Source organism: Crocuta crocuta, unplaced genomic scaffold (assembly GCF_008692635.1).
Source record: "Crocuta crocuta isolate KB4526 unplaced genomic scaffold, BGI_CrCroc_1.0 scaffold26, whole genome shotgun sequence".
Classification (NCBI taxonomy): domain Eukaryota; kingdom Metazoa; phylum Chordata; class Mammalia; order Carnivora; family Hyaenidae; genus Crocuta; species Crocuta crocuta.
The window spans coordinates 12,949,324-12,974,697 of record NW_027532249.1 but is presented as its reverse complement, the minus strand read 5'-3'; the positions used below and the strand labels follow the sequence as shown (position 1 = coordinate 12,974,697).

At 38.3% G+C, this 25,374-nt stretch overlaps 1 protein-coding gene and 1 non-coding gene across 2 annotated transcripts in view; one reads left to right on the top strand and one right to left on the bottom strand.

The window, feature by feature from the left end:
• Positions 1-25,374, top strand: part of ABHD3 (abhydrolase domain containing 3, phospholipase) — a 41,201-nt gene that overhangs the window by 10,556 nt on the left and 5,271 nt on the right. Inside the window, exons 4-6 of the mRNA XM_077778213.1 lie at positions 3,831-3,876; positions 19,789-19,901; positions 24,150-24,323. Coding sequence (XP_077634339.1) covers positions 3,831-3,876; positions 19,789-19,901; positions 24,150-24,323 — 333 coding nt within the window. The remainder of the gene's footprint in view (positions 1-3,830; positions 3,877-19,788; positions 19,902-24,149; positions 24,324-25,374) is intronic.
• LOC144243229 (small nucleolar RNA SNORA62/SNORA6 family) lies at positions 12,358-12,511 on the bottom strand. Its single transcript, XR_013338577.1, has one exon. It is a non-coding gene; the product is annotated as a small nucleolar RNA SNORA62/SNORA6 family (small nucleolar RNA).

Below are 25,374 nucleotides of genomic sequence, written 5' to 3'. Positions count from 1 at the left end.
TTAAATTGCATCTGTTAATTCTAACATGTGGACCATCTCAGGGTCAGTTACATTGATTATCTTATCTCTTGAGTATTGGACATGTTTTCCTGCTTATTTCCTAATCTAGTAATTTTGTCTTGTGTTCTAGACAGCTTGGATAATTCATTGTAGAGACTCTGGATTCTGTTATATTTTTTCAAATAGCACTAATTTTTGCTTGTTTGTTTTATCAGGCAGACAAGTTGCCTAAATTCAGACTTCAAACTCTGTCTCCTCTATGGTAGAAGCAGCTGAAATCCCTGTTCAGTTTTCTATCCTTAATTTGATTACTTGGAACCTCAGATATGTATAGATGAAGGCTTAGCCAGAGCTTTGGACCCAGTTTTTACCCAGAATTTAGGACTCTCCCTCTCTATCTCTCTCTTTTCTGAGACTTTCCCCTCATTTTCTAACTGCTATAGTTGCACCAAAGTCTGTTTTCTGGTTTCTCTAGCCCATGAAATAGCATTTCTGTCTGACTTTTTTCCATCATTGAATAATACCAACAGATGCATCGCCTCAGGCAAAAAGCTGTAAAAAAAAAAAAAAAAAAGAAGAGGCTCACCCAATGCCATTTTTTTCCTCCAAGTGTCAACTCTCATTCAGTTTCTGCCTACTTTGATCGTTATCCATTGCCTTCATAATTTATCAAGACTTTATAGATATTATTCTTTGGAAGGATTGGCCTAATAGGATCTACTCTGACATCTTTGGAAGCAGAACGTTCTAGTCATCTTTTCTTAACCTGGCATTCAGAACTCTATGCCTATTTTGGTCTTAACCTATTCTTTCCATCCTTACTTTCTATCATTATACTCTGCATGCCATGTTACTGCTAAGCTGATCTATTTTCTCATTCCTTAGAAAATTTTATACATTTCTACCTTGTATCTTTGCTCACACTGCCCCCTCCAACCCATATTATATCCCACACTTTCCTTCTTCTGAAATCTGTATCATTTTCTAAGTTTCATCATACTATTTATAGATCTTTTCCATGAATTCTTTCCTAATCAATTTTGTCCAATTTGACCTCACAAAGCTTTATTATCTACACTATTAATTGGATATTGAATTGTATACTGCCTGTGTTATCATGCTTATTGTAGACACTCAACTGAAAACATGATATATTTCTTTTCAACCTAACTAGAGTATACTCTCTTTGTATTTCACTTTTCTCCTACAAGTTCTAACTCAGTCTTGAGTTCAGTAAATAGTCTATTTAATAAAGTTTTGAATGAATGAATCATTCCAATATTAATATTTTTGTAAAGTGCCTGGCACATAATAAATAATAAGTTTATCTGTTGTTATTATTATCTGAAATCAGAGTAATCTATGAATGTTCCTCCTACTCCACTCTCTGGTTATTATTTCTGTTCTTATACTCAGAGACTTATAGAATCCTAGAACTGAAAAATATTTAAGGTGATCTGATAAAATCCCTTTATTCTGGCAGATCATTGAGCTTGAGCAGATTCAAGGCTATCTGGTCCATCTTACTGTAACAGTGGTTTTCAGTCAAGGGGGCTTTAGTTAACATCTCCTATTATTTGGTCCAAAATGTCCATAGCACTGAAGGTTGGGAAATCCTGTGCTATAGGTAGCTCTCTACCCTTTATTTAACCTTCTTTAAAGAAGGCTTATCTGCTTTTCTAATTAATGTGTTCTATTGTTATAGAAAGTTAATACCAAATGTATTATTCTCTATTTGGTATTTCTTTATATTTTCCCTGTTTTGAGAAGAACATTTAAATAGCTAAAATAGGTAGGAAAGAGAAGTTTTGCACAACAATTTTCTTCATTTGCATAACCTTTAAAATTGTTTGGGAGCATTTGTAAAAGTTATTTGGAAAGAGCCCTTACAAAGATAACAGAAGCTTATCAAATGCCTTAGGAATAGTAGTTGTTTCACAACCAGCTCTTTTTTTTTTTTTCTTTTTTACAAATAGTTTATTGTACAGCCACAACCAGCTCTTTTAGCTTCACGTGTAAAGTGTTCTCTGATGACGGTCAGGGCAGAAAAAGAGGTTAAATGAAAGAAAGTGGTACTTGTAACCAACTGGAGTGGGATAAATGGACAGAATGGCAGCCATCATTCTGCCTTCCTCTGTAGCTGCTTTGCTCCCTCATTCTTCCTTATCTTTCTGCCCAATTTCCAAGGCTTAGAAGGATATATAGTGATGACTGCTACTTATTGAACATTGTCAGGAACAAAGGCCTGTGGAGAGGTCAGTACATTTCCTTCTCTAGCAAGAGATACCAGATCTGTGATCCACTTTGAAATTCCCCTGAAGGAAAGTACAAATATCCCAGTCTGACTTTGGAAGCAAATCCCAGATGTACACGCTGCTTTTTCATGATCTTGCAGATCATCATTTTCTTTGCCCTTACCAGTTCTGTTCCCTTCTCTCAGTGGCAGTCATATGATGACATCTTGCCCCAGAAGCCGTTTTTATTCTTAGTTAGTGTTTGTTCTCTAAAAGTTGTTCTTTTCTGGATGACTAGGAGCTTCAAGGTTCAAGGTCACAATTAACTGTAGCCCTGATTCTTGTGTAACCTAGGTGCTTATGCAAGTAAGTGCATGTAGCTAACTTAAATTTTGCTTATGTTTAATCTGCATTGCCATTCTTTCTAGCAAGAAAAGATGAAGGCCTCGATGATCCTACTCCAACTTTTCTGCATGTTTTTAAAGTATATTAAAGATCTTTCTTTGACTAGTCCATAAAATGTAATATTATTACTTGAGATAAGTCAGATTTCTGAGATTTTAAACACTTCCTTTTTTTCAGTTGGGCCTAACACATACAGTGATCAGCAATACCCTGAAAGAAGGGAATTAGAACCTTAAATGGCCTTGATTGATTGGATAAGTAAACAGACAAAACCAAAATGAATTTTAATCAACATGAATATAGATTCATTCACTCAGAGAGAATCTTTGCAGACCCGAGTCAGGATTTAGTTTGAGGCTGGCAAAAAATACATATCTGGTGTTATGGCTGACTGAAAGTTAAATGAGAATTAAGTGTTTTAAATCCAGAATGGCTTTTTAAAGCTACCATGGCACTGCAACTACTATTGCTACTAATGGCTAACTTTCCTTGTGTACTTACAATGAGCCAACAGTGCTCTAAGCCCTTTACATATGACCATTGATCCAGGAGAGGCAAACAGGGTTATAGGAAACACAGTTTGCCTTTCCTCCTCTAAGTCACCAAGCAGTAGCATAGTGGAGGCCCCTTCTACCAGCTCAGGTGCAAGTTCCTTACAGCTCTACCTGTAGTCATGTTTTCACCTCAGGTAAAATTCCAGTCTCTGTGTTTGCCGAGACTTGAGGGAAAAATAGCTATTCTTTCCTTTCTTTTTTTTCTTTTAAATAGCTATTTCTTAGAATAGGAACAGATACGTTATTAATGTTACAAAGAGAATAGGTAGAGGACTTTTTTTTTAGGTTGAGGCAAAACATTTAAATTTGACTTGCATCTAGAATTGTTTTAATAGCATGTATTGAAAGCCTATACACAGCCATAGAGAGAAGTTGTAAAAATTCTGCTTTTGGTAGGAAAATTTAACATCACTTCAATATACAATTTTCTGATTTGAACTCACATGTTGAATTTAGAGAAGTGGAATATATTTTAGTGCATTTAGATAAAATTGTCAAACATTGTCATGTCTTTGGAACAGATTTTTAAAAATCTTTTAGTACCCTACGACAGTGCCACTGAGATTATTTAATATGTATTACATTGTGAGCAAGAATCGTGTATAAAATTAATAAACATTACTTTTTTGGTTTTTAGATGTGTGGTTTTTAACAACAGAGGAGTGGCAGGGGAGAATCTCTTGGTAAGTAAATTTAAATTAATGACAACAGCTTAATATTTAGAAGAATGATTTCTAGTTTCATAATGAAAGGCACATACATTCTTTTTTTTTATTTAAAATAACTGTGTTTACAAGTTCTTTGTGGAAAAATACAGATAAGCAAAAAGGAAAAAAAAGGAAATTTACAAGACTCATAATTATACAACCAGGGGAATACCTTTGGTCTATGTATATCCAGATCTTATAAGTAAAATATATGTGATATATTTCTATTTTTATAGAAGTTAAAGTTTTATTTTATAAGTTTGATACTTTATTTTAAAATCAATAGGTATTTATATTATTTTTAATGGAAAACACATTTTCTTTAAAAATTAACTGTTAGGAACACCTGGGTGGTTCAGTCAGTTAAGTGTCCAACTTCAGCTGAGGTCATGATCTCACAGCCCGTGGGTTCGAGCCCCGCACCGGGCTCTGTGCTGCCAGCTCAGAGCCTGGAGCTTGCTTCGTATTCTGTCTCCAACTGTCTGCAACTCCTCTGCTCATGCTCTGTCTCTCTCTCGAAAATAAATAAACATAATAATAAGTAAATAAATATTAACTGTTAAAAATTAACAAATTAACCAATAAAATGATGCTTTTTTTCACTTAGAAATTTACATTTGTCATGAAATGGATTGACGGTATGTTATATGCCCATTTGCCAATCAAAGTTCACATAGAGGAAATATTATTTAAATATTTTTTTAATTGGCCCTTTTCCCCTCCAGCCCCTAAAATTTTTGTTAGAGTTTTTTCCACCTCTTAAGAAATCATCATTCAATCTTATGTGAAACCTGTGAGTTGGAGGGAGAACTCATATTCACTGAAATGTTTTTGAAGGCTTTCAACTTTAATCCCTTACCACTTGCACAGGGCAAAGACAATTCTACCAAAACTGAAAGAAACTTTTTTTTTGAGTCATTAATAGAGAATGATATTAAGACTATAAATAATTAAGTCATGCCAGAAGTAAATATTTTTAATCATGTCACTAATGTCAGTATTTTATGAGAACTTAGGGAAAAAAGGTGTCTTGTACTTTGCTTTATAGGGACTTGGGCCCCGGAGAGAATCAAGATCAACATGATTTCAAAAGCTAAAGTTATAAAATATTTATATTCTTACTCCAGCACCTCATAATACATAGTTTGATGTGAAGATTCACATTTCCTTACTCAGTCCAGACCTTTAGAAGTCTTGTAGGCAAATGGCAGATGTTCTAAAGGGAAGAATTTGAATTTGTCACTGTGGCCCTGGACCAACAAAATCATTTTTGAGCAGCTCTTGTCTGCTATGTATCTATCCCTCTGGGTGTTTTCAGGAGACAGAAATGGGGAAGATATGGTCTGAAGCTCTTAAGAGGATAATGTGCTACAAAGTAAAGTCCTTTAGGTCCCATAAAGTGAAGAACAAAGATCTGTTCATTCAGCAAAGCTGTGTTGTATGCCTATTAAATTAGATAGTAAACAAGGCAATAGGGTAAGGAATATACTCGTTTTTAGATGCAACCTTAACCCTTAGGAGCTTTCACTTACGTTGTAGGAGAGAGTTCAGATACTTGAAAATATATGTAATACAGTGCTAAGTGTAATTGTTACAAGATGTATAAAGATTGTAGAACATAAACAGAAGACATAACTAAGTGCTTGGGGGAAGCGAGAGAACATCATAGCAGAGGTAAGTTTGAGTTGGATTTTGAAGGCTGTAGTACTAAACCAAGAGGGAATAGAGAGGCTTTTTCAGTGTAAAGAGCAAAGTATTTAAGAGCATGGAACAGCAAGTATTTACTGGTGAGGGATAATGATCATGATGATTTTATCAAATGTCTATTGAGTCCTTAGAATATATCAATTATATCCTTTTGTGCTTAATATTCAGCAATAGTAATAACGCAGTGATTACTATGGTAAGCATAGTCATCATCACTGCCATTTGCCAGATGAAGACAGTGAGGCACAAATAGGTTAAGAACTTGCCCTAGTCAAGAAAAGAAATTCAGAACCAGGATTCAGACCCATGTAGTCTGGCTATGTGTTTATATTCTTGAATGTTATGCTATACTCCCTCTCATTTAAGAAGTGACAGGAATTCTTCTAGAGGGATAGGGCCAGATTTTGAAAAGTCAAATGTAGAATCCCAAGGAAACTAGTATTGAACCATTGACATTTAACATTTTTTTCCCAGCTTTATTGAGGTATGATTGACATATAAAATAATCTGATCATGTCCATGTTTCAGAGAGAGGGAACCATAGCAGCAATGTGTAGAAAAGAGATGGAAGGGAAGCAGTCTGGAAGCTAGGAGGTCAGTTGGAAAGCAGTTACCATAGATTTACCTAGAGTTTAAAAACAGAGTTATGAGGGGCCCCGAGGTAGCTCAGTCAGTTTAGTGTCTGGCTTCAGGCAGGTCATCATCTCACAGTTTGTGAGTTCGAGTCCCACTTTGGTCTCTGTGCTGACAGCTCAGACCCTGGAGCCTGCTTGGGATTTTGTGTCTCCCTCTCTCTCTGTCCCTCCCTTGCTTGTGCTCTGTCTCTCTCTCTCTCAAAAATAAACTTAATTTTTTTTTTTAAAAAAACAGAGATAGGGAGGAAGAGGAGAGAATGAAAATGAGGGGAATTCTTGGGGCAGAAACAATAATATTCATTAATTGCAGAAAGCAAAGAAAGAGAGTCAAGGTTGACATTTCTAGCTTGGCTGACTGGTAAAAGACTCTTATGTTTGCCAAAATGGTAAACTTTTAGGGTAATGTATGAGATTTTTGGTGTAATAATAAAATAATTCAGTTGTGGATGTTCAGGGTGCTTTGAGATCACCCAGGTGGAAATTTCTAGTAAAACAGTATACTAGACAGGGCCTCAGGAGAGATGTACAGGCTACAGAAAGAAAGGGATTGCCAGTACACGAAAGGAAGCTGGAACTCATAGTGGTTAAAATTGCTTCAGGATAGTTTGAACAGCAAAAGGAGGAGGTGTATGGATAGAATCTTAGAACACAACAAATAGGAAGAAGGAGAGAAAAAGAAGTGCAAGAAGCTTGGAAAAACTTCTACCCTTAGCATTTAAAGTTACTTGGAAATTTACTTTGAAAGAATGCAACAACCCGGTAACTTTTAGCCATAACATTAATTGTTTTTTTGAAAAATCTTCAAAAACACCTTGAATTCTTACAAAAGGATAGGATAGAGAGGAACATTTTTCAAATTTTATTTTATCAAACTTTTATTTTATTTCAAAGAATTTAGAGTTCTAAGTGAGAGGGTAAGAGTAGCTTGGTCTCTGGAGTCTTATACAGATTATTAGGTTGAATTCTGATCAACTAGTACCCCCAGCAAATATTTGTATCACAAAGGCTAATGTAATCTAATTTTGAAAAGAATAAAGGGGTGCCTGGGTGGCTCAGTCAGTTAAATGTCCGACTCTAGATTTCAGCACAGGTCATGTTAATCGGGCTATGTGAATTTGAGCCCCAGGCCCCTCCCCCAGCGTGCGCTGGCGCGTGTGCACGCTCTCTCTCTCTCTCTCTCTCTCTCCCCCCCTCTCTCTCTCTCCCCCTCTCCCCTTCCCTTCCCCACTTTCTCTCTCTCTCTCTCAAAGTTAAAAAAAAAACTTAAAAAAAGAATAAAGATGTAAAATGACCAAAATATAGCTACAATTATATGCTTTATTTATTTTATTTTTTAATAGTTTATTGTCAAGTTGGTTTCCATATAACACCCAGTGCTCATCCCCACAAGTGCCCTCTTCCATGCCCATCACCCCCCTTCCCCTCCCCCGATCCCCATCAGCCCTCAGTTTGTTCTCGGCATTCAAGAGTCTCTCATGGTTTGCCTACAATTATATGCTTTGAAACAACTGCTTTAAAAAAGAAATTTAAGGGAGTAAATAATTATAATTTAATATATGCTTTTTGTACCCTAATTGATCACAAAAACAAGATGCCAATTTTGATTATTAGAGCTAGCTTTGCTATTTAGATCCCTTGATAATCCTTACTTCTGCCTTAGATCTGTGAATAATTTCTGTTTCAAGCTAAAGGAACTCTGTGTACACTTATACCTCACCTTATTCCAGAAAGGATTTAATGTAGCTCAGACCCAGAGTAAGTAAGAACTTCCTATGGGCATAAAAAAGAACAAAGGATGAATCAGCAAAGACCAAACAGGAAGGCACTGTCTTTAACTGAAATTAACCCAAAAGAGCTAGCAAAGGTGAAATGGAATTTAGAGTAAGCAGTTCTCCTAGGAGTGGAAGAAATGTGAAAGGAAAAGTTTTACGAAGTATGTTGGTGATATACTTAGAATTCATAGGGATTACTATGACTCCTGCAGAGGTGAATAAGAAAGAAATTTTCCACTACCATATTGTCCTCATTTCCAATTACACATTGTAGGGTTGTAGAAAAGGCAAAAGCCTTGCTTACTAGGAAATAAAAAGCATGCACATTGTCCTCCCTAGGGTCGTTTGCTATAGAAGACAAGAGTCCTAGTCTCAGTAGATTGAGACTCAAATATTCCTGCAGGGTTCTTGGAGCCCCTGAGGTAGATAGTACCTTTTCTTGCTCTCTGCAGATGGGTTTTCAAGGATAAGAATCCAGGAATCCAAGTTATCCACAAACTCCCTAGTATTCGTAATTATGAAGTATCATGTTTCCATCTTAGGTTAGGAATGACAATTTACTGGGGCACCTGGGTGGCTCAATCAGTTAAGTAAGCGTCTGACTGTGGCTCAGGTCAAGATCTCATTGCTTGTGAGTTCAAGCCCTGCGTCAGACTGTGCTGACAAGTCAGAGCCTGGAGCCTGCTTCAGATTCTGTGTCTCCCTCTCTTTCTGCCCTCCCATGCTCATACTCTCCCTCTCTGTATCAAAAATAAAAATTTTTTAATAAAAACATTTTTTAATTAAAATTAAAAAAAGGAGTAACAATTTACAAAGCCAAGATTGAATTTGTTGAAAACTATATAGTGGCCCCATTTTTTGGATATAGGGTCATAGAGACTTCTGTGTCTCTAGGCACAATAGGAAAACAGCCACCTTGGAAAATAGTCTGGCACTTTCTCAAAAAGTTAAACATAGAATTACCATATGATGCAGCAACTCCACTCCTGTGTATATAATCAAGAGAAATGAAAATATATGTTCATGTTCACACAGTAATGTGTACATGAATATTTATAGCAACATTATTCATATTAACCCAAATGAATGGTAGAAAGAGCCCAGATATCCATCAGTGGACAAATGGGTAAGGAAAATGTGGTATCCATGTCACTAGATATTGGTCAGCATTGAAAAAAGAATGAAGTACCAATACTGCTATAACATGGACAAACCATGAGAACATTACGCTAAGTGAAAGGAGCCAGTCACACAAGATCACACATTGTATATCCCATTTATATAAAATATTAACAATAGACAAATCAATAGAGACAGAAAGACAGTATATTAGTGGTTGCCTAGGGCTGGGGGACGGTGGGTGACTGCTAATGGTAGAGGGTTTCTTTTTGGGGTGATAAACACGTCCTGAAATTGTGGCAGTGTTTGAACAAATCTGAATATACTAAAACCCATGAATAGTACTATTTATTTATTTAAAGTTTAAGTAATCCCTACACCTACCCTGAGATCAAGACTTGCATGCTCTTCCAGTCTTCTAGCCAATCAAGTCAGGCAGCCTATACATTTTAAGCAGGTGAACTGTATCACATGTGACTCATGTCTCATAAAGCTTGAAAAAGAAAAGCCTTCAGGCACTTTCCAGTTCAAGTTAGAGCTAGCCCTGCAGGTAAACAAGAGGCAGGAGCAGGGAGCGGAAGCTGGAAGATACTTTAAAACAGGTTCTGCTCAAAGTGTAGTTTTGTGGATCAATTCCATTTCTCAAATGCTCTGATACCAGCCCCTGATAAGACTAGGGACTGCAATAGAATGTAAACTACCTTCAGTTCCAAGCATACTGTCGAAGTGAGCTGATTTTTTTTTTCTCTCTCCTACCAATACTCTTCTTGGTGAGAGAAGTAGTGTGCTTATTTTACATTCTGACATCAGCACTTATCTCATCCCGGCCTGGCACTTTGAGCAGCTTTGCTTCAGAGATCCTCTAATCCTGAAAAGCTCATTTTTTAGATGAGCACGCCTCTGGAAAAGTGGGGTGACGGACCTGAGGTCATAAAACTGATTAGTGGTCTTAGGGCAGGAACTCAGGCTGTTTGTTGGAATGTCTTTACCTTTCAGCACTGACTTTAAGTCAAATCAGCCTGAAAATCTGGGGTTAGAGATAAGAGGAGTTTTCAACGAGAGGGTTCCTACCTTAACATCAAATAGTGGGTGTTTTATTAGGACTCAGATCTAAAGAAATCTGCTCTTGTTTATTACTGGGCTTTACCACCTTTCCTTTTCATGGGGGCTAATGGGATGGGACAGATGTAGGGCTCTCTCTCTTTCTGAGCCTTGTTTTCTGAAGGAGGCATTCAGAAGGGATTGAGGACCTTCCTATGGTCTGATGGAGGAGGAACATATAGAACAGGGCTGGTTAGGACATAGTTGGGTTGTCAGACTCATACCTTCAGACTCTGCCTTTCCTGTACTCAGTACCTTCCTGGTAAACTCCATTGTGTCCCATTCAAGTTTTTCCTAAATGCTCCAAAAATAACCTCTCCCTTCATCCTCCACCCCAGTCAGAACAACTCAGGAAGACCGAACTCAGCCAGATGTGGATATGAATGCGTTGAATCCTTTAGAATGTTTGCCTCACATTGATAGGTCCTGTTCAGCAATACTGACTGTTGTAGGTGATGGGTACACAAAGGATTGTACACTTCTCTGTAGTTAAACAATTTTTAAATGAAGAAAAATAATGTTTAACTAGGTGGCTCAGTCAGTTGACCATCCAAAACTTGGGAGTTTGACTCAGGTCATGATCCCAGGGTTGTGGGATCCAACCCTGAGTTGGGCTCTGTGCTGAGATTCTCTCTCTCACCCTCTGCCCCTCTCCCCTGCTAGCATGCCTGCTCTCTCTCTCTCTCTTTCAAAAAAATTTTTTAAGAAAAGAAAGTTAACTAAATAATTAAAGGATTTCTAGGAATAATAACAGTAATTTAATACCCACCATTTATTGAATGCTTAATATGTGCCCAGTGATCCATAAGATATGCAATGTTTAATAGCACTTCCCTGTGTACTGCAAAGATTGCCGTAGCACTAGATTTCCTTCTTCCCAAGTTGCTCAAGATCATTTTATCATTCTTGTCACTGCAGCCTCCTCCTCTCTTGGCTCAGCTCTCACCCTATTTCTTTATTTTTCTGCTCTCACCCTTTTTCTTTATTCTCCTGCTCTTTGCAGTTGGTTCTCAGCCCTGGCTGCACATTAGAATCCTCTGGGAAGCTTTAAGAAACTACTGATCCCTGGACCCCATCCTCCCCACCCCTCCCCCCACCCCGAGATTGTGATTCATTTGGTCTGGGGTGGAGTCCAAGTGTCTGTGATTTGTCTTAACACTTCCCAGTGAGTCTAAAGTACAGGCAGAGCTGCAAACTGCTGGAAGGAGGCAGCCTCCCTTAGAACCCTCTGACCCCAAACCCAACCAGGGCAGGTATGAGATTTGCTTCTGAGGAGTCTGGACCAAAGGTAACTCCTGTCTACCTGGCTGATCTGCTCTAAGCCACTAATGAAACTGTGGTCATTTATTGGTGTAACTGTGGAGTGTGACTGCACATGCATGTAGCCATGTAGCACATTAGTGGTAATGTGGCACATAGGCCATCTTGACCTCAGAGGTGGCCAGGAGACTTCCTAGGGCCCTTTATTTTGTGGCTAATTATTTCAAGAAAGGATCCAAGCCCCAGGTACACTTAGACACTTGGTCATTTTATATGTCTATCAATGACTATGTAAAATGATTATTTGTTAAAGTGCTGGTTTGATTTATGTATGCATACTGTTGTTCTCTCTGACTCCTTATTTAGCAAACGCATCTTCCAAAAATATCAATTTTCCTAACAACAATTTGAGCAAATGACTAGGTACTCGTCCCAGAGTGGATGGAATGAAAACAAAACAGCAGCAACAAAAAAAACATGCTGCAGAGATCAGTTAAGAAGCACGATTAGGGGCGCCTGGGTGGCTCAGTCAGTCTGACTCTTGATATCAGCTCAAGTCTTGATCTTAGGGTTGTGAGTTCAAGCCCCACATTGGGCTCTGCGCTGCGTGCAGAGCCTCGTTAAAAAAAAAAAATAAATAAAAAAGCATGATTAGTCCTCTTATGAAAAGATTGTTTCTTCTGGGGACCTACATGCATACAAGAGTCACAGAGTTCCTTTAAGGAACATTTTGCCCAATATTTTGGTACAGGAGAGGAAATACTTGAGAGAGGAAGGCTGTGAAATGAGGGATTCTAAACTCCTGATGATTATCAGATGTTACAATAAAATAAAAGTGGAATTGAAATGATTGGTTTTTTCCTACATGTAGCAAGAATTACTATCACACTCCACTCATTGGGCCAGAGATCCTTGTCATTTTAGCAAAAGTCTTGCCCTTCATGTAGCACACTCCCTACACTTGTGAGTTCATTGGCCAGCCAAAACTGAAATTTTTTTTTTTTAAAGACATTCAGATATCTTTCTCAGTTTTCATTTTACTGGATGGAAAACTAAAATCTTAGCTGGGCTGGTTCAGTATTGGATGTGTAGCAGCTCCAGCAAAGAGAAAACGGTTCTGGGTTATGGCTTCTACTGCAGATTAGCAAATTAATCTCCTCCCAGAATAGCTAGGGAGAGTCAGGCTACCTGATTAACAGCGTGAATTTTAATTTGTTTCTAGACCAGAAAAAAAACAACCTGTTTTTAAATGAAATTTGCATTTTAAAACAAATGACTTCTAAATCAGGACAGGAAAATTCTCTTTCAGGTTAGGAAGAACTCAGTTTGTCTTCTTTTTGGAAGGTGATTAAGGATAGATTATACATAGTCCATGGATAAATATAAAATATATGCTTTATTTTTTCCCATCTATTATGTGTGAATAATTAAGAATTCATTTTACTTCATTATTCTCTTTAATGACTTTGTTAAAACTAACCTCTAAAAAGCCATTAAACAAATTACTATTGTTTCTCTCTGATCATAGCTGCAGTTGAACAATTTGAACAATCTTGGTTTGTAATTATTTCAAATTATTATAATTTATAAAATATTTATGCCTGAACATCTGCTGGAAGGTTATCTATCCTTTAGATTCTTTTTTTTTTCCAGAAAAACCTTTCACATCCATGTGAAAGGAATTTTCACCATCCAGCTGAATCCTGTGCGGTCTCCCTTAATCCCTTTTCTTATTAGATATGGCTTACTCTACCTCTGTTCTGGAAGCATGGAAAAAGACAGGAATTACTGCAATAGGATTAGTTGCTGGTTGCATTAGTAGCCCTAGCAACTGAGAATTAACTAACGTTTTGTCTAAAAAACCACTAGTTATATTTTTAGACCTGAAGGACATGTCTGCCAGCCCTACTGATTCAATGTATTGCCCCCCCCCCAATAGTGTCTTTGCTATGTATCCTGGATGAATCCTTTCTTTAGTGAGACTCAAGTCCTGTGACAAAAGAAAGGATATGATGTTTCCATTTGGAACCATCAAGTAGCAAAAGGTCACGTGATACAACCACATAGTTTTGCACATCAGAAGTTACTCATCAGGTCTTCTCACTTTTCAGTGCTGTATATTTCAGTTATTTTTGGACAGGCACTTTATTGACTGTCAGAAACAGAGGTTAGTAAGATAGTAATAGACAGTATGGGCCATGAGCAGACTGGCTGGGACAATTCGGGGTAGAACTGGGAAAGACTATGAGGTGATGGAGATCAGGAGCCAAGTCTTGCCTTTTATCTGACATTTAATCAAGGCATGATTTCATGCCTTGACAGTGAAAGGCACTTGGCAGATGAAGTTCACACAGGTGACAAAGATAATATGAGGCCAGCAACAAAGCAATAGTGGTATCTCACTGACCTGAATCTGTACCTAAGAAGAAATAGTAAAATACAGAGCTGGAAAAGTGGCTCGATTTGTTGTGGAAGGCACTGAACACATGGCAGAAGAATTTGTCCTTCGGTCACTCAGCAGTAGAAAGCTAATGAAGAATTTTAAGCAAAAATATTGTCATGATTAGAGCTGGAAATGTTCTTTAGGAAGATTAATCTGTCAGTGAGTAGGAGATACGATCATGGATGGTTATAAGGAAGGACTGGGGTTAACTAGTGAAGAGGTTACTGTGGCAGTTCCGGTGAGAGGTGGAAAGGGCTGGTAGCCAAGACAGCTGGTGCCATACCTATGTCACATCCTCATCCTTTGGCATTTAGCCATTCCCATGCATGCTTACCTGATGGCTTCTACCTGCAGGCACTCATATCTCTTTGACTAGAGGCCTCTCTAGCTGCTGGAGCCTGCTGGACTGTATGTAGACCAACCAGGAGTGCCAGGGAGTTAGCAGCCTTCAGCCAGTGGCTGAAGGGAACTGGTGGAACCCAGCTATCTCACCACTCATTTGGATAACTTTGAGGCATATTCACACGGTCTGCCAAAGTGCCTCAGAGGACTGGATCCCTGTCACCCACAGCTGCAAACTGCTTAGTCACATATGCTTTATTGACTTCCTACCTTCCCTGACTCACTTCAGCTCTCCCCTACTGGTGCTTCCTGGTGAGTGTGCTTACACTCACATCCTGTCTCAGGGGCTCTTCTAAGAGAATCTAACATACCAGGCCTTTACTACAGTGGAAAGAAGGGGTTTCCGGTATTTCCTGCAAAAGACACTGAGGAGGAAGAAGCTTGAGGACTTGGCAGTTTATTGGCTGTAAGATTAAGGGAGAGGGAGAAGGCATTGTCACTTACAGTTTTAACTAGGAAAAAATAGGTGTCATTTTAAAAATGGGAAGTTAGGGGGCACCTGGGTGATTCAGTTGGTTAAGCGTCCAACTCTTGATTTCAGCTCAGGTCATGATCTCACAGTTATAGGATCAAGTCCTGCATTCGGCTCTACATCGATCATGAAGCTTGCTTAACATTCTGTCTCACTCTCTCTCTGTTGCTCACCCTGACCCCCTTTCCTCTCCTCTACTCATACACACGCATATTTTCTCTCTTAAAAAAAAAAAAAAACTATTAAAGGACACCTGGGTGGCTTGGTAGGTCAAGCGGCCAACTTCGGTTCAGGTCATGATCTCGTGGTCCATGAGTTCGAGCCCCACTTCAGGCTCTGTGTTGACAGCTTAAAGCCTGGAGCCAGTTTCAGACACTATGACTCCCTCTTTCTTGTCCCTCCCCTGCTCACACTCTGTCTCTCAAAAACTAAATAAATGTTTATTTAAAATTAAAAAAAATACAGTCTTTCTTCCCTTTAAAAAATATTTTAAGGGGCACCTGGGTGGCTTAGTCGGTTAAGCGTCCGACTTTCGCTTAGGTCATGATCTCACGGTTCGTGGGTTCGAGCCCTGCGTCGGGCTCTGTGCTGACTGCCAGCTCAGAGCCTGGAGCCTGTTTCAGTCTGTGACTCTCTCTCTCTCTGACCCTCCCCTGCTCACGCTGTCTCTCTCTCTCCTAGAAATAAATAAAAAATATTTTTTAAAATGTTTAAAAAAATAAAAAAATAAAAAATATTTTAAAAATTTTAAAATGGGGAGTTAGAAGAAGCATTATCATTTTCATAAGAGAAGAGTGTACTTTTGGGCATTTTAATTTTGAAGTACTGACAGAATACGATAGTGAAGCTGACTATTAGCACTTGGAAATTTGGATCCAGAGCTCAAGATAAGGTAAGAGGGTGGAGAGTTGGTTTGGTCATTGCCTAGAGGTGTTTTGATGAAGCCATGGAGGTAGATAAGACCTTCAGGAGCTAGGTATTGATCAGCAAGGCAGATGAAGGCCTAAGAGAAGACTTTTGGGAATGAGTACTCACATTGGGGTTGTGGGAACAATGACAGGAACCAGGCAGGAAATGGAACGCCAGCAGCAGGAAGAGAACGGGATAGCGCCATTAGAGAAGCCCAGGGAGTAGCTGGCAGGAGGCAGATCATTCTGGAAAGGCCCTAGATTTGCTGAGTTTCAGAGTTCTGGCAGCTTTGGTCCGTGCCAGTATTAACAGTTTTGATCTTAATTTAATCCATCTGGGGAAAACCATCTGTGGAAAAATCAGTTCCTATATCTGAGGGTACCAGATGTCGATCTATTAATTAAATTCCTCATGGAATCCTGTTGCTTTACAGGAATTAGTTTACTTATTACAAACATGTGATTCAGGCTCTGATACTTTGTGACCTTTGGCAAATTACTTAACCTTGCTGAGCCTCAATTTTCTCATGTGTAAAAAAAGGTCCTTCCTGGCACTTAGATTCTCTGATCTTATTCTCCACAGGCCATTTTTCTCATACCCTAATTATTTGTGTATGTTCATGTGTACTCATGCATGTGCATGTGTTTGTACATGTGCACACGTACTTCAGGCCTACGTAACAAGAATACATGTTCATGACTCATAAATAATTCAGAAATTTTAAAGCTATGCAGTGTGAATAGACTCATATGTAATAAAAACACCCAGGAAGGATTCTTCACCTAAATTCTTGTGACAAATTGTGCAGTCACTATGAAGGAGCATGGTAGTAGATATTATTCCATTTAGATTTTACATTGAATTTGTGCCCCTCAAATGCATTTATTTATTTATTTTTTCTAAAAATGGGCTTTATCTTATAGAACAGTTTTAGGTACACAGCAAAATTGGTAGGAGTTGACAAAGATTTCCCATAAGCCCATAAACCCATAATCTCACATAGGCAGCTTCCCCCACCAGAGTGATACATTTTTTAAAATTTTTTTACTTTTATTTTTTTATTTTATTTATTTATTTATTTTTACAAATAGTTTATTGTCAAATTAGTTTCCACATAACATCCAGTGCTCATCCCCACAGGTGCCCTCCTCCATGCCCATCCCCCCTCACCCCCACATCCATCAGTCCTCAGTTTTTGTCAGCATTCAAGAGTCTCTCATGGTTTGCCTCTCTCCCTTTCCCCCACCATTTCCCCCCTTCTTCTCCCCCTTGTTCCTCCGTCAAGTTCCTCCTAATCCTCCTATACGTGCAAACATGTGATATTTGTCCTTCTCTGCCTGACTTATTTCGCTCAGCATAACACCCTCAAGGTCCATCCATGTTGCTACACATGGCCAGAGTTCATTGTTTCTCATTGCCATGTAGTATTCCATTGTACAGATAAACCACATCTTCTTGATCCATTCGTCTGTTGATGGACACTTAGGCTCTTTCCATGTTTTAGCTATTGTTGAGAGTGCTGCTATGAACATTGGGGTACATGTGCTCCTGTGCATCAGCATTTCTGTATCCCTTGGGTAAATTCCTAGCAGTGCTATTGCTGGGTCGTAGGGGAGTTCTATTGTTAGTTTCCTGAGGAACCTCCACACTGTTTTCCAGAGGGGCTGTACCAGTTTACATTCCCACCAACAGTGTAGGAGGGTGCCTGTTTCTCCACATCCTCACCAGCATCTAGAGGTCTCTGATTTGCTCATTTTAGCCACTCTGACTGGCGTGAGGTGGTATCTTAGTGTGGTTTTGGTTTGTCCCTCAAATGCATTTAAATCAAAGTATTTTTTAAAGTAGCTCAGCTTAGGAGCACTGGGTGGCTCAGTCTGTTAAGCGCATGACTTCAGGTCATGATCTCGTTTGTGAGTTTGAGCCCCGTGTTGGGCTCTGTGCTGACAGCTCAGAGCCTGGAGCCTGCTTCAGATTCTGCGTCTCCCTCTCTCTGTCCCTCCCCTGCTCACACACTGTCTCTCTCTCTCTCAAAAATAAATAAACGTTAAAAAAATTTTTTTAATAAAGTAACTCAGCTTAGTCTCATATTAGCTGGTAAGGTGTGCCAGGAGTCATTTAACCTCTCTAAACTCAGTTTCCTATATAAAATGGATATAATAAAGGATCTTCCTCAGGATTTTGTTTTGTTTTGTTGTTTTTTAAATAATTTTTTAAATGTTTATTTTTGAGAGGGAAAGAGAGAGCTCAGGTGGGGGAGGGGCAGAGAGAGACACACACACACACAGAATCCCAGGCAGACTCTGAGCTGTCAGCACAAAGCCCCAAGCAGGGCTCAAACCCGCAAACCATGAGATCATGACCTGAGCCTCAATCAGATGCCTAATTGACTGAGCCACCCAGTTGCCCCTTCCTCAGGGTTTTGTAGACACAAATAATTGTTCACCATTGTAAATCTTGTTAGGTTGACTAACTCTCTCTCTTATTTGGAGAGTTTCATATTTGCACACCTCAAAAAGATGATAGTAGACAATATGTAGTGTTTAAGGGTTGAGATTACTTGGAGGAATCATTAAAAATTGTGGCTTTCTCAGGCTTCTTATTAGTGATTGAATGGTGGGCGAACATAACCTTCCTATTGTGATCGTGGTTTATTGGAATAGTAAAGTCAGGAAGGTATAAGTAACTGTTTTTATTAAAGCAATGTTACCAGATTTCTCTCCATGTTTTTCAATTTCTAGTTATTTTATCTCACATATACACACTCACACATATTCATATACACACTCGCATTTATTCTACCCAGACGACTGCACTCTCCTCCCACAGCTCAGACAAAGCATTTGTGAAGCTTTCCTGCTGGAAACAGAGTCCTTGTTGATGAAGTTCACATGAAAACCATTTGTTTTCATGTATTATGTATTGAGGCATAATCAGCTTTACATATTTTAACATTTTAAGTGTTCATTGCAGTGTAGTGCAGCTGGTGCTATATGGATATTTTATTGTAAAACAACATATTTAATGGGATGCCTGGATGACTCAGTCAGTTAAGCATCCAACTTCAGCTCGGGTCGTGATCTCACAGTTCATGGGTTCGAGTCCCACTTCAGACTCTGTGCTGGCAGTCAGAGCCTGGAGCTACTTTGGATTCTGTGTCTCCCTCTCTCTCTGTCCTTCCCCTGCTGTCTCTCAAAAATAAATAAACATTTTTAAAAAATGTTTAAAACAACATATTTAGTTAATAAATCAAATTGGATATGGCTTTATCTAGAGTGAAGGCAGTGCCAGAAAATCACGCTCTCTAACTGGTAGACAACACTCAGGATAAAGAAAACAGTTCCTGGGGCACCTGGGTGGCTCAGTTGGTTAAGCGTCCTACTTTGGCTCAGGTCATGAAGTCACAGTTTATGAGTTCAAGCCCCGCTTGGCTCTGTGCGGACAGCTCAGAGCCTGGAGTCTGCTTCAGATTCTGTGTCTCCCTCTCTCTCTCTGCCCCTTCCCCGCTAGTGCTCTGTCTCTCTGTCTCACTCTCAAAAATAAATAAACATTGAAATTTTTTTTAAAAAAACATAGTTCCCCAGTTAGAAAGCAGCCACAATTTAAGATTTATGTGGCATTATTGAAAAGTCTCTTTTGTTTGCTTCCTTGTTTTTTTAATTAATGAATTACTTTGGCTTTGTCAGGCACAATTTTTTTTCCAAAATAAAAGTGTAATTTTTCACTTTCTCTTTCTAAATTGACCCTGTTCTTATTAAGTTGGAGACACATTTAAGTTTGGTACTGTGTATTCTATTTAAGGTATTTGTATTAGTCTTGCCCTATTTTTGTCAAGTCTTCCTTGCATGACCAAAGTCTTCTGGTCAGTGCCAACTTGGATAGTGTTGACTTTATATGAAATATGTGTGAACTGCAAGATATGAATATGATAAATTATTATTATTCATAGTATGGGCAAACCAAGGTTATTTTCTCATGTTTATGTCTTCTTGCTCTTTTTACATTTCTGCATTATGCAAATCATTAACCTCATAATTTTAAATTTTTGTGCTTTACCTGCTCTGCTTACAGACACCAAGGACTTACTGTTGTGCTAACACTGAAGACTTGGAGACAGTTATTCACCATGTGCACAGTCTGTACCCTTCTGCTCCTTTCCTGGCTGCAGGGGTTTCAATGGGAGGGTAAGATTTTTCCTTTCTAAAATGTCTGACGGGGGAGGCTCATTTGGGTAGGTGCAACTCCTGGTTTTAGCTCAGGTCATGAGTTCAAGCCCCATGCCAGGCTCTGTGCTGAGAGCTGTGCTTGGGATTCTCTCTCTCTCCCTTGCTCTCTCTTCCTCCCCCACTTAAGCTCACTCACTCTCTCTCTCAAAATAAATAAACTTAAGAAAAACTTTTTAATAAGATAAAATGTCTGAGAGAGAAGTGGTCTTACTGACTACTTCTTTCAGAACATTATAAGCTACAGAGACATTTTAAAATAAATGTTTGATTATTTTTGTCTTATTTCACCATGTATGGTTGAATGAATGAAGGAATTAATTCAGGTGACTTTTAATTTTTCCTTGGCAACCGGCCTCTGTGGTGAAAAGGATACAAGTATCTTCTTGGGACACTAGGATTTTGTGAGCCTGAAGGCTTGTTGGAATCCTATGATGTTGATTCCCATCACTTGACAGCTGCCATGTTGACCTTTGGATTCCCTAATATACTCCTAGCTGTCCCTGTAAGTGCGTCCTCTGGCACCACACAGGAAACTGACCTTGTAGTCTGACTTTCATCATTCCAATCATAAAAATAATCAGTGCTTGCTCTCCCCAGCTGAAGAGACCTTCAAACTGTTTTTCTCCAGGTGGTAGTGTTTTTGTTTGTTTTGTTTTGTTGCTGGGCAGATGGACCTACCCTGGAATGCTCTCCAAAAAACTATGAAATTTTATTGTTAACCCTACTCCAGCTGCTATTTTAAGCATATGAATATTATAATTTATGCTTCTTACAGTTACAGTGGGGATTATTTGGAACATTTATGGCATGTTTACTCATTTCCACTAATAATTCTTTGTGATAATGAACTTAGTAAAACCCAAAATTTTAATTACTGGTATTTTACCATGCTTAGATTCCCTAAGCCCTTGTCCAAAACTGCTTTTTTAAATCAACAAACATGGGGCGCCTGGATGGCTCAGTCGGTTAAGTGTCCTACTGAGGTCATGATCTCCGCGTCCGTGGGTTCAAGCCCTGCATCCAGTTCTGTGCTGACAGCTAGCTCAGAGCCTGGAGCCTGCTTCGGATTCTGTGTGTGTCTCTCTCTCTGACCTTACCAGGATCATGCTGTGTGTATGTGTCTCTCTCTCTCAGAAATAAATAAAAACATTTAAATTTTTAAAAAATAAATCAGCAAACACATGAGATAGAAAGTGATATTTTTTCTTAATTTTGTCATTGATTTATATGCCATTTGATTTTCAGAACATCTTAGTATATTTACCTGAAGATGAATAGGCTTTACAAATGATAGATTCTGAAAAATAGTCTTTAACCACAGCTTTTTAGATTCTGATAAACATAAAACTAAGAAGAAAAGAATACATTTCTTACATTAGCATGGAAGGTCTGACTTGACCTACTAAAGGAAGAAATCTGAATCAGTGCAGAAAACCCAGGCAGAATCTCTGAATTGTGCTCAGTGTACTTCTCTTTCCTTTGCTCCATAATGTGAACCATAGAGGATAGGGTGCCAGCTGAACTTTTTCCCTTAATCATATAAATTCTTGACTTTTTAAAGGCCTGACCTTACATAAACAGGCCCAGATTCTCTATTCAGAAGCTCCTGGGAAATGCCTTTTCATGTCCTTTGAAGCCTCAGTGCCTGAAGGCAGAACTTGACCGTTAGCTTTTGCAGCTGATTGAATATTAATGTCTTGTAAATTGTTTGAAGGAAGCACCCTTTCTAGTTGCCTAGCACTGTGACACGTTCCCAAATGGGCTTACCACTTGGGGATGTTTTACTGCTTGACACATTGTTTTTTTCTTTTGGAAATGCAACAGACAAAAGTGTAGTCTCTCGAAGATCCTAATGTCCAGTGCCCTTGTACCCTTGTAGACTGGGTTAATCCCCATACCTGTGATGCCTGGGACTTAGTAGGGGATTTAAGCTAGAACTGAGTCTAGCCAAGGAATCCATGTCATTCTAGACCCAGTCGAGTTTCAGTCTCCCAATGAGATGGTAAACAAGCTTTAAAGAATGTATAGAAAATTCTAAGTATACATAAAACTGAGGAGTATAATGATCTCCCATATATACTAATAAGCTGGTTTCAATAATAATCATTCTTCTTCATAGAGCTTCAATAATTACCAACTCATGGATAATCTTGTTAATCAGTCTTACCCTCCATTCCTCCCCAACTCTGATTATCTTAAATGAATCTCAGATATCATTTATAAATATTTCAGTAGGTATCTCTAAAAGGTAATTTCTCTTTAAAGCAGACACACATACTACCATTATAATACCTGAACAAAACCAAGTTTCTAAAAATCATCAAATCAAATATTTTGTCAGTGTCATATTTCTTCAATTTTTGGTTGATGATTTTATAGTTTGAGTCAGATGACCTCAGATAAGGTCCATACATTGGGGTTGATATGCCTCTTAATCTCTTAATTCATGGATTCTCTGTCTCTCTTTTCTCTCTGTCTCTTTTATTTTGGTGAAAAAAAAAATGGAGTCCTTTTTCTGTCAAAGTAAAACAAACTTTTTTGGAGTAACATCTTGGTATTATTTTACTCCTGAATAATAGCCAAGGAGACCCCCCCCCCGCTCCCCGCTTGGTCATGGATACTACTGATCCTTCCTACTCCCGAGAGCTTCTCTTCCAGTCCTTCCAGTTTACCCATTATCTGACTGACATGCTGGTACTCTGTGACTTCAAGACAAATATGGTCACTAAAACTAGGACCCTAGAATGAACCCTTCACAGGAGAGTAAACATTATTCTTTAAATGACTTTAGTGAACCACAGAACCTTATACCAGGAGTACAGTCATCATCATCATCATCATTACTATTATTATTATTATTTTAGGAGTACAGTCATTATTAAGAGTCATTTACAAAAACAAAACAAAGTCTCCACTTTTGATCTAAAACCTCATCACATTCACTCCGCAAGCCCATTGGTTTGGGAAAGAGAATGAGACAATTTTTACCCATTTCTCCTATTTCAGAACCTCGGCATTGGAGAAATAATGGAGAAATATAATGAGAAGCAGAATTTAGGCTATCATCCCTTTTCTTAGTTGACAGTGGTAAACTTAGATTTCTGACGTTAGTGTTAGATTAAACCCCATTCTTGTTCCTCGTACCAAAATAGAACTAGATTAAGATTGGGGAAATTGATGAGATCAAAGGAAAAGTGGAAAATGTGTAATAAGAACAAAAAACTAGGAAAAGAGTAGGAAGAGAAAATAAGTGATTTGGGGGCCAAAAGCTCTGCCACAACTCAGAAAGTCTAACTGTACACTAGCAAGCCTTTCGGAGACTTACTTTAGAGGGCAAGGGCTCAGAGACAACCAGGATCCCACACACACCCATTACTCACAATGTCCAGGGTTAAACCCAGACGTCTGTGATAGTTCCGAGAGCTCCACAGGTGATTCCAATGTGTAGCCACATCTGAAAAACCAATCATTCTTGCTCTCTCATATATGCCAAGGGTTGGTAAACCACGGCCCACAGGCCAGATCTGGCAATCTGTTTTTGTACAGTCCAGGAGCTAAGAATGATTATTATATTTTTAGATGATTGAAAAAAAAACAAAAGAAGAACAGTTCATGTCATGTGAAAATTATATTAAATTTAAATTTCATCCGTACAGAATGTTTTGTTATAACACAGTCATATCCATTCACTTACATTGTCTACAGCTGCTTTTGCACTACAATCATAGAGTTGGGTATTTGTGACAGAGACTATATGGCCAGCAAGGCCTAAAATATTTACTGTGTGGCTGATTATAGAAAAGTTTGCCTGAAACACCCTCACATACTAAAACTAAACATTCACCTAGAGACTGGGGTCCAAAGATTTGCATATTTTTAATAAACCCTCAATATCATTTTGAAAATCTCTGTGGCCTGGACATTAGGAACAGTCTCCTGGGAGTACGTGGGTAGCTCAGTCGATTAAGTGTCTGATTCAGCTCAGGTCAGGTCACCATCTCACGGTTTGTGAGTTCAAGCCCCCATTCGGGGTCTGCACTGATAGTGTGAGCCTGCTTGGGGTTGTCTCCCTCTTCCTCTGCCCCTCCCCCGCTTGCTCTATGTCTCTCAAAATAAATAAAATGAGCTTTAAAAAAAAAAAGAAATTGGATGTCATGAGAGATACAACAAATTCATCACTAAGTTTCCTGTTTCCCCCCATTTTAGTATGCTGCTTTTGAATTACCTGGGCAAAATTGGGCCAAAAACTCCACTGAAGGCAGCTGCAACTTTTTCAGTTGGTTGGAATACTTTTGCTTGTTCTGAGTCATTGGAGAAACCACTCAACTGGCTGCTTTTTAATTACTATTTGACAACCTGCCTCCAGTCTTCAGTCAATAAGTGAGTCATCTTTTAAAATCTGACATCTTCAAACTTTTTGGGTTACATGCGCCAACAGAAAAAAGTTGTGAAGTATAACACTGCTAATACTTGTATATTAATGTTTACATTATATCATTTACTAACCCAAATATTCTTTGTTATAAATATATACAAAAGTAAAGATTTTAAGTATAAGTTAAAAATATAGATTAAAAACTGTACTGTTTTCTTTCTGTATCCAAGTGCACTGTCTTGTACAACCCCTAGGATATGTGTCCCCACATTGACGATCACTGTTCTGAATTATTCTAAAGGACTAAAAGTATTAGCATTAAATGTGTTGAATAACATTATATGCTGTTTCCCTGGATTTTCTACCTGTTGCTAATCTTATCAGTACCTAATTCTTTCCTAGGTAGTAAGCAATGTATTAAGTGTGTTTAGTGCTGAATAATGTAGTTTCTTAAACATATGCTTGCAAACATGATATGTCTTAGAAGCTTAGGAAAATGGACTTGGATATTTTCAGCCAACACATTTCAGAATCCTGTGATTATCAGAATCCTATGATTCCATTAGTTTTTCTGGAATTGTTTGTATATCTTCTAACATTTAAATTGGTGTGATAACTGATAACAAAGAACAGAGGTGTCTCTGTTTCTATTTTGATGACTATTACCATCTATTTTTAGGTGAATTGATCAGTGTAATAAAAAACACTAAATAAAAAGTACAGCTAACTTGTTGAAAACCATAGTTATCCCAAAAGTTGACATGAAACATTGGATTAAACTTAACCTCCTTATTAAGTTACAGATGTTGAGTATAAAATATTGATTAAAATATTTTAAAAAATTAGATCACTAATTAGTCATCACTGGAATGGGGCACTGTAGTAAGAAAAGTGAATGTTTTGAATTAAAGTATCAGTTACATAAGAAAAATGACCACCATTTAGGGTTGCCTGACTGGCTCAGTCAGTAGAGCATGCAACTCTTAGTCTCCGGGTCATGAGTTCAAGCCCCACAGTAGGTGTAGAAATTACTTACAAATAAAGTCTTAAAAAAAA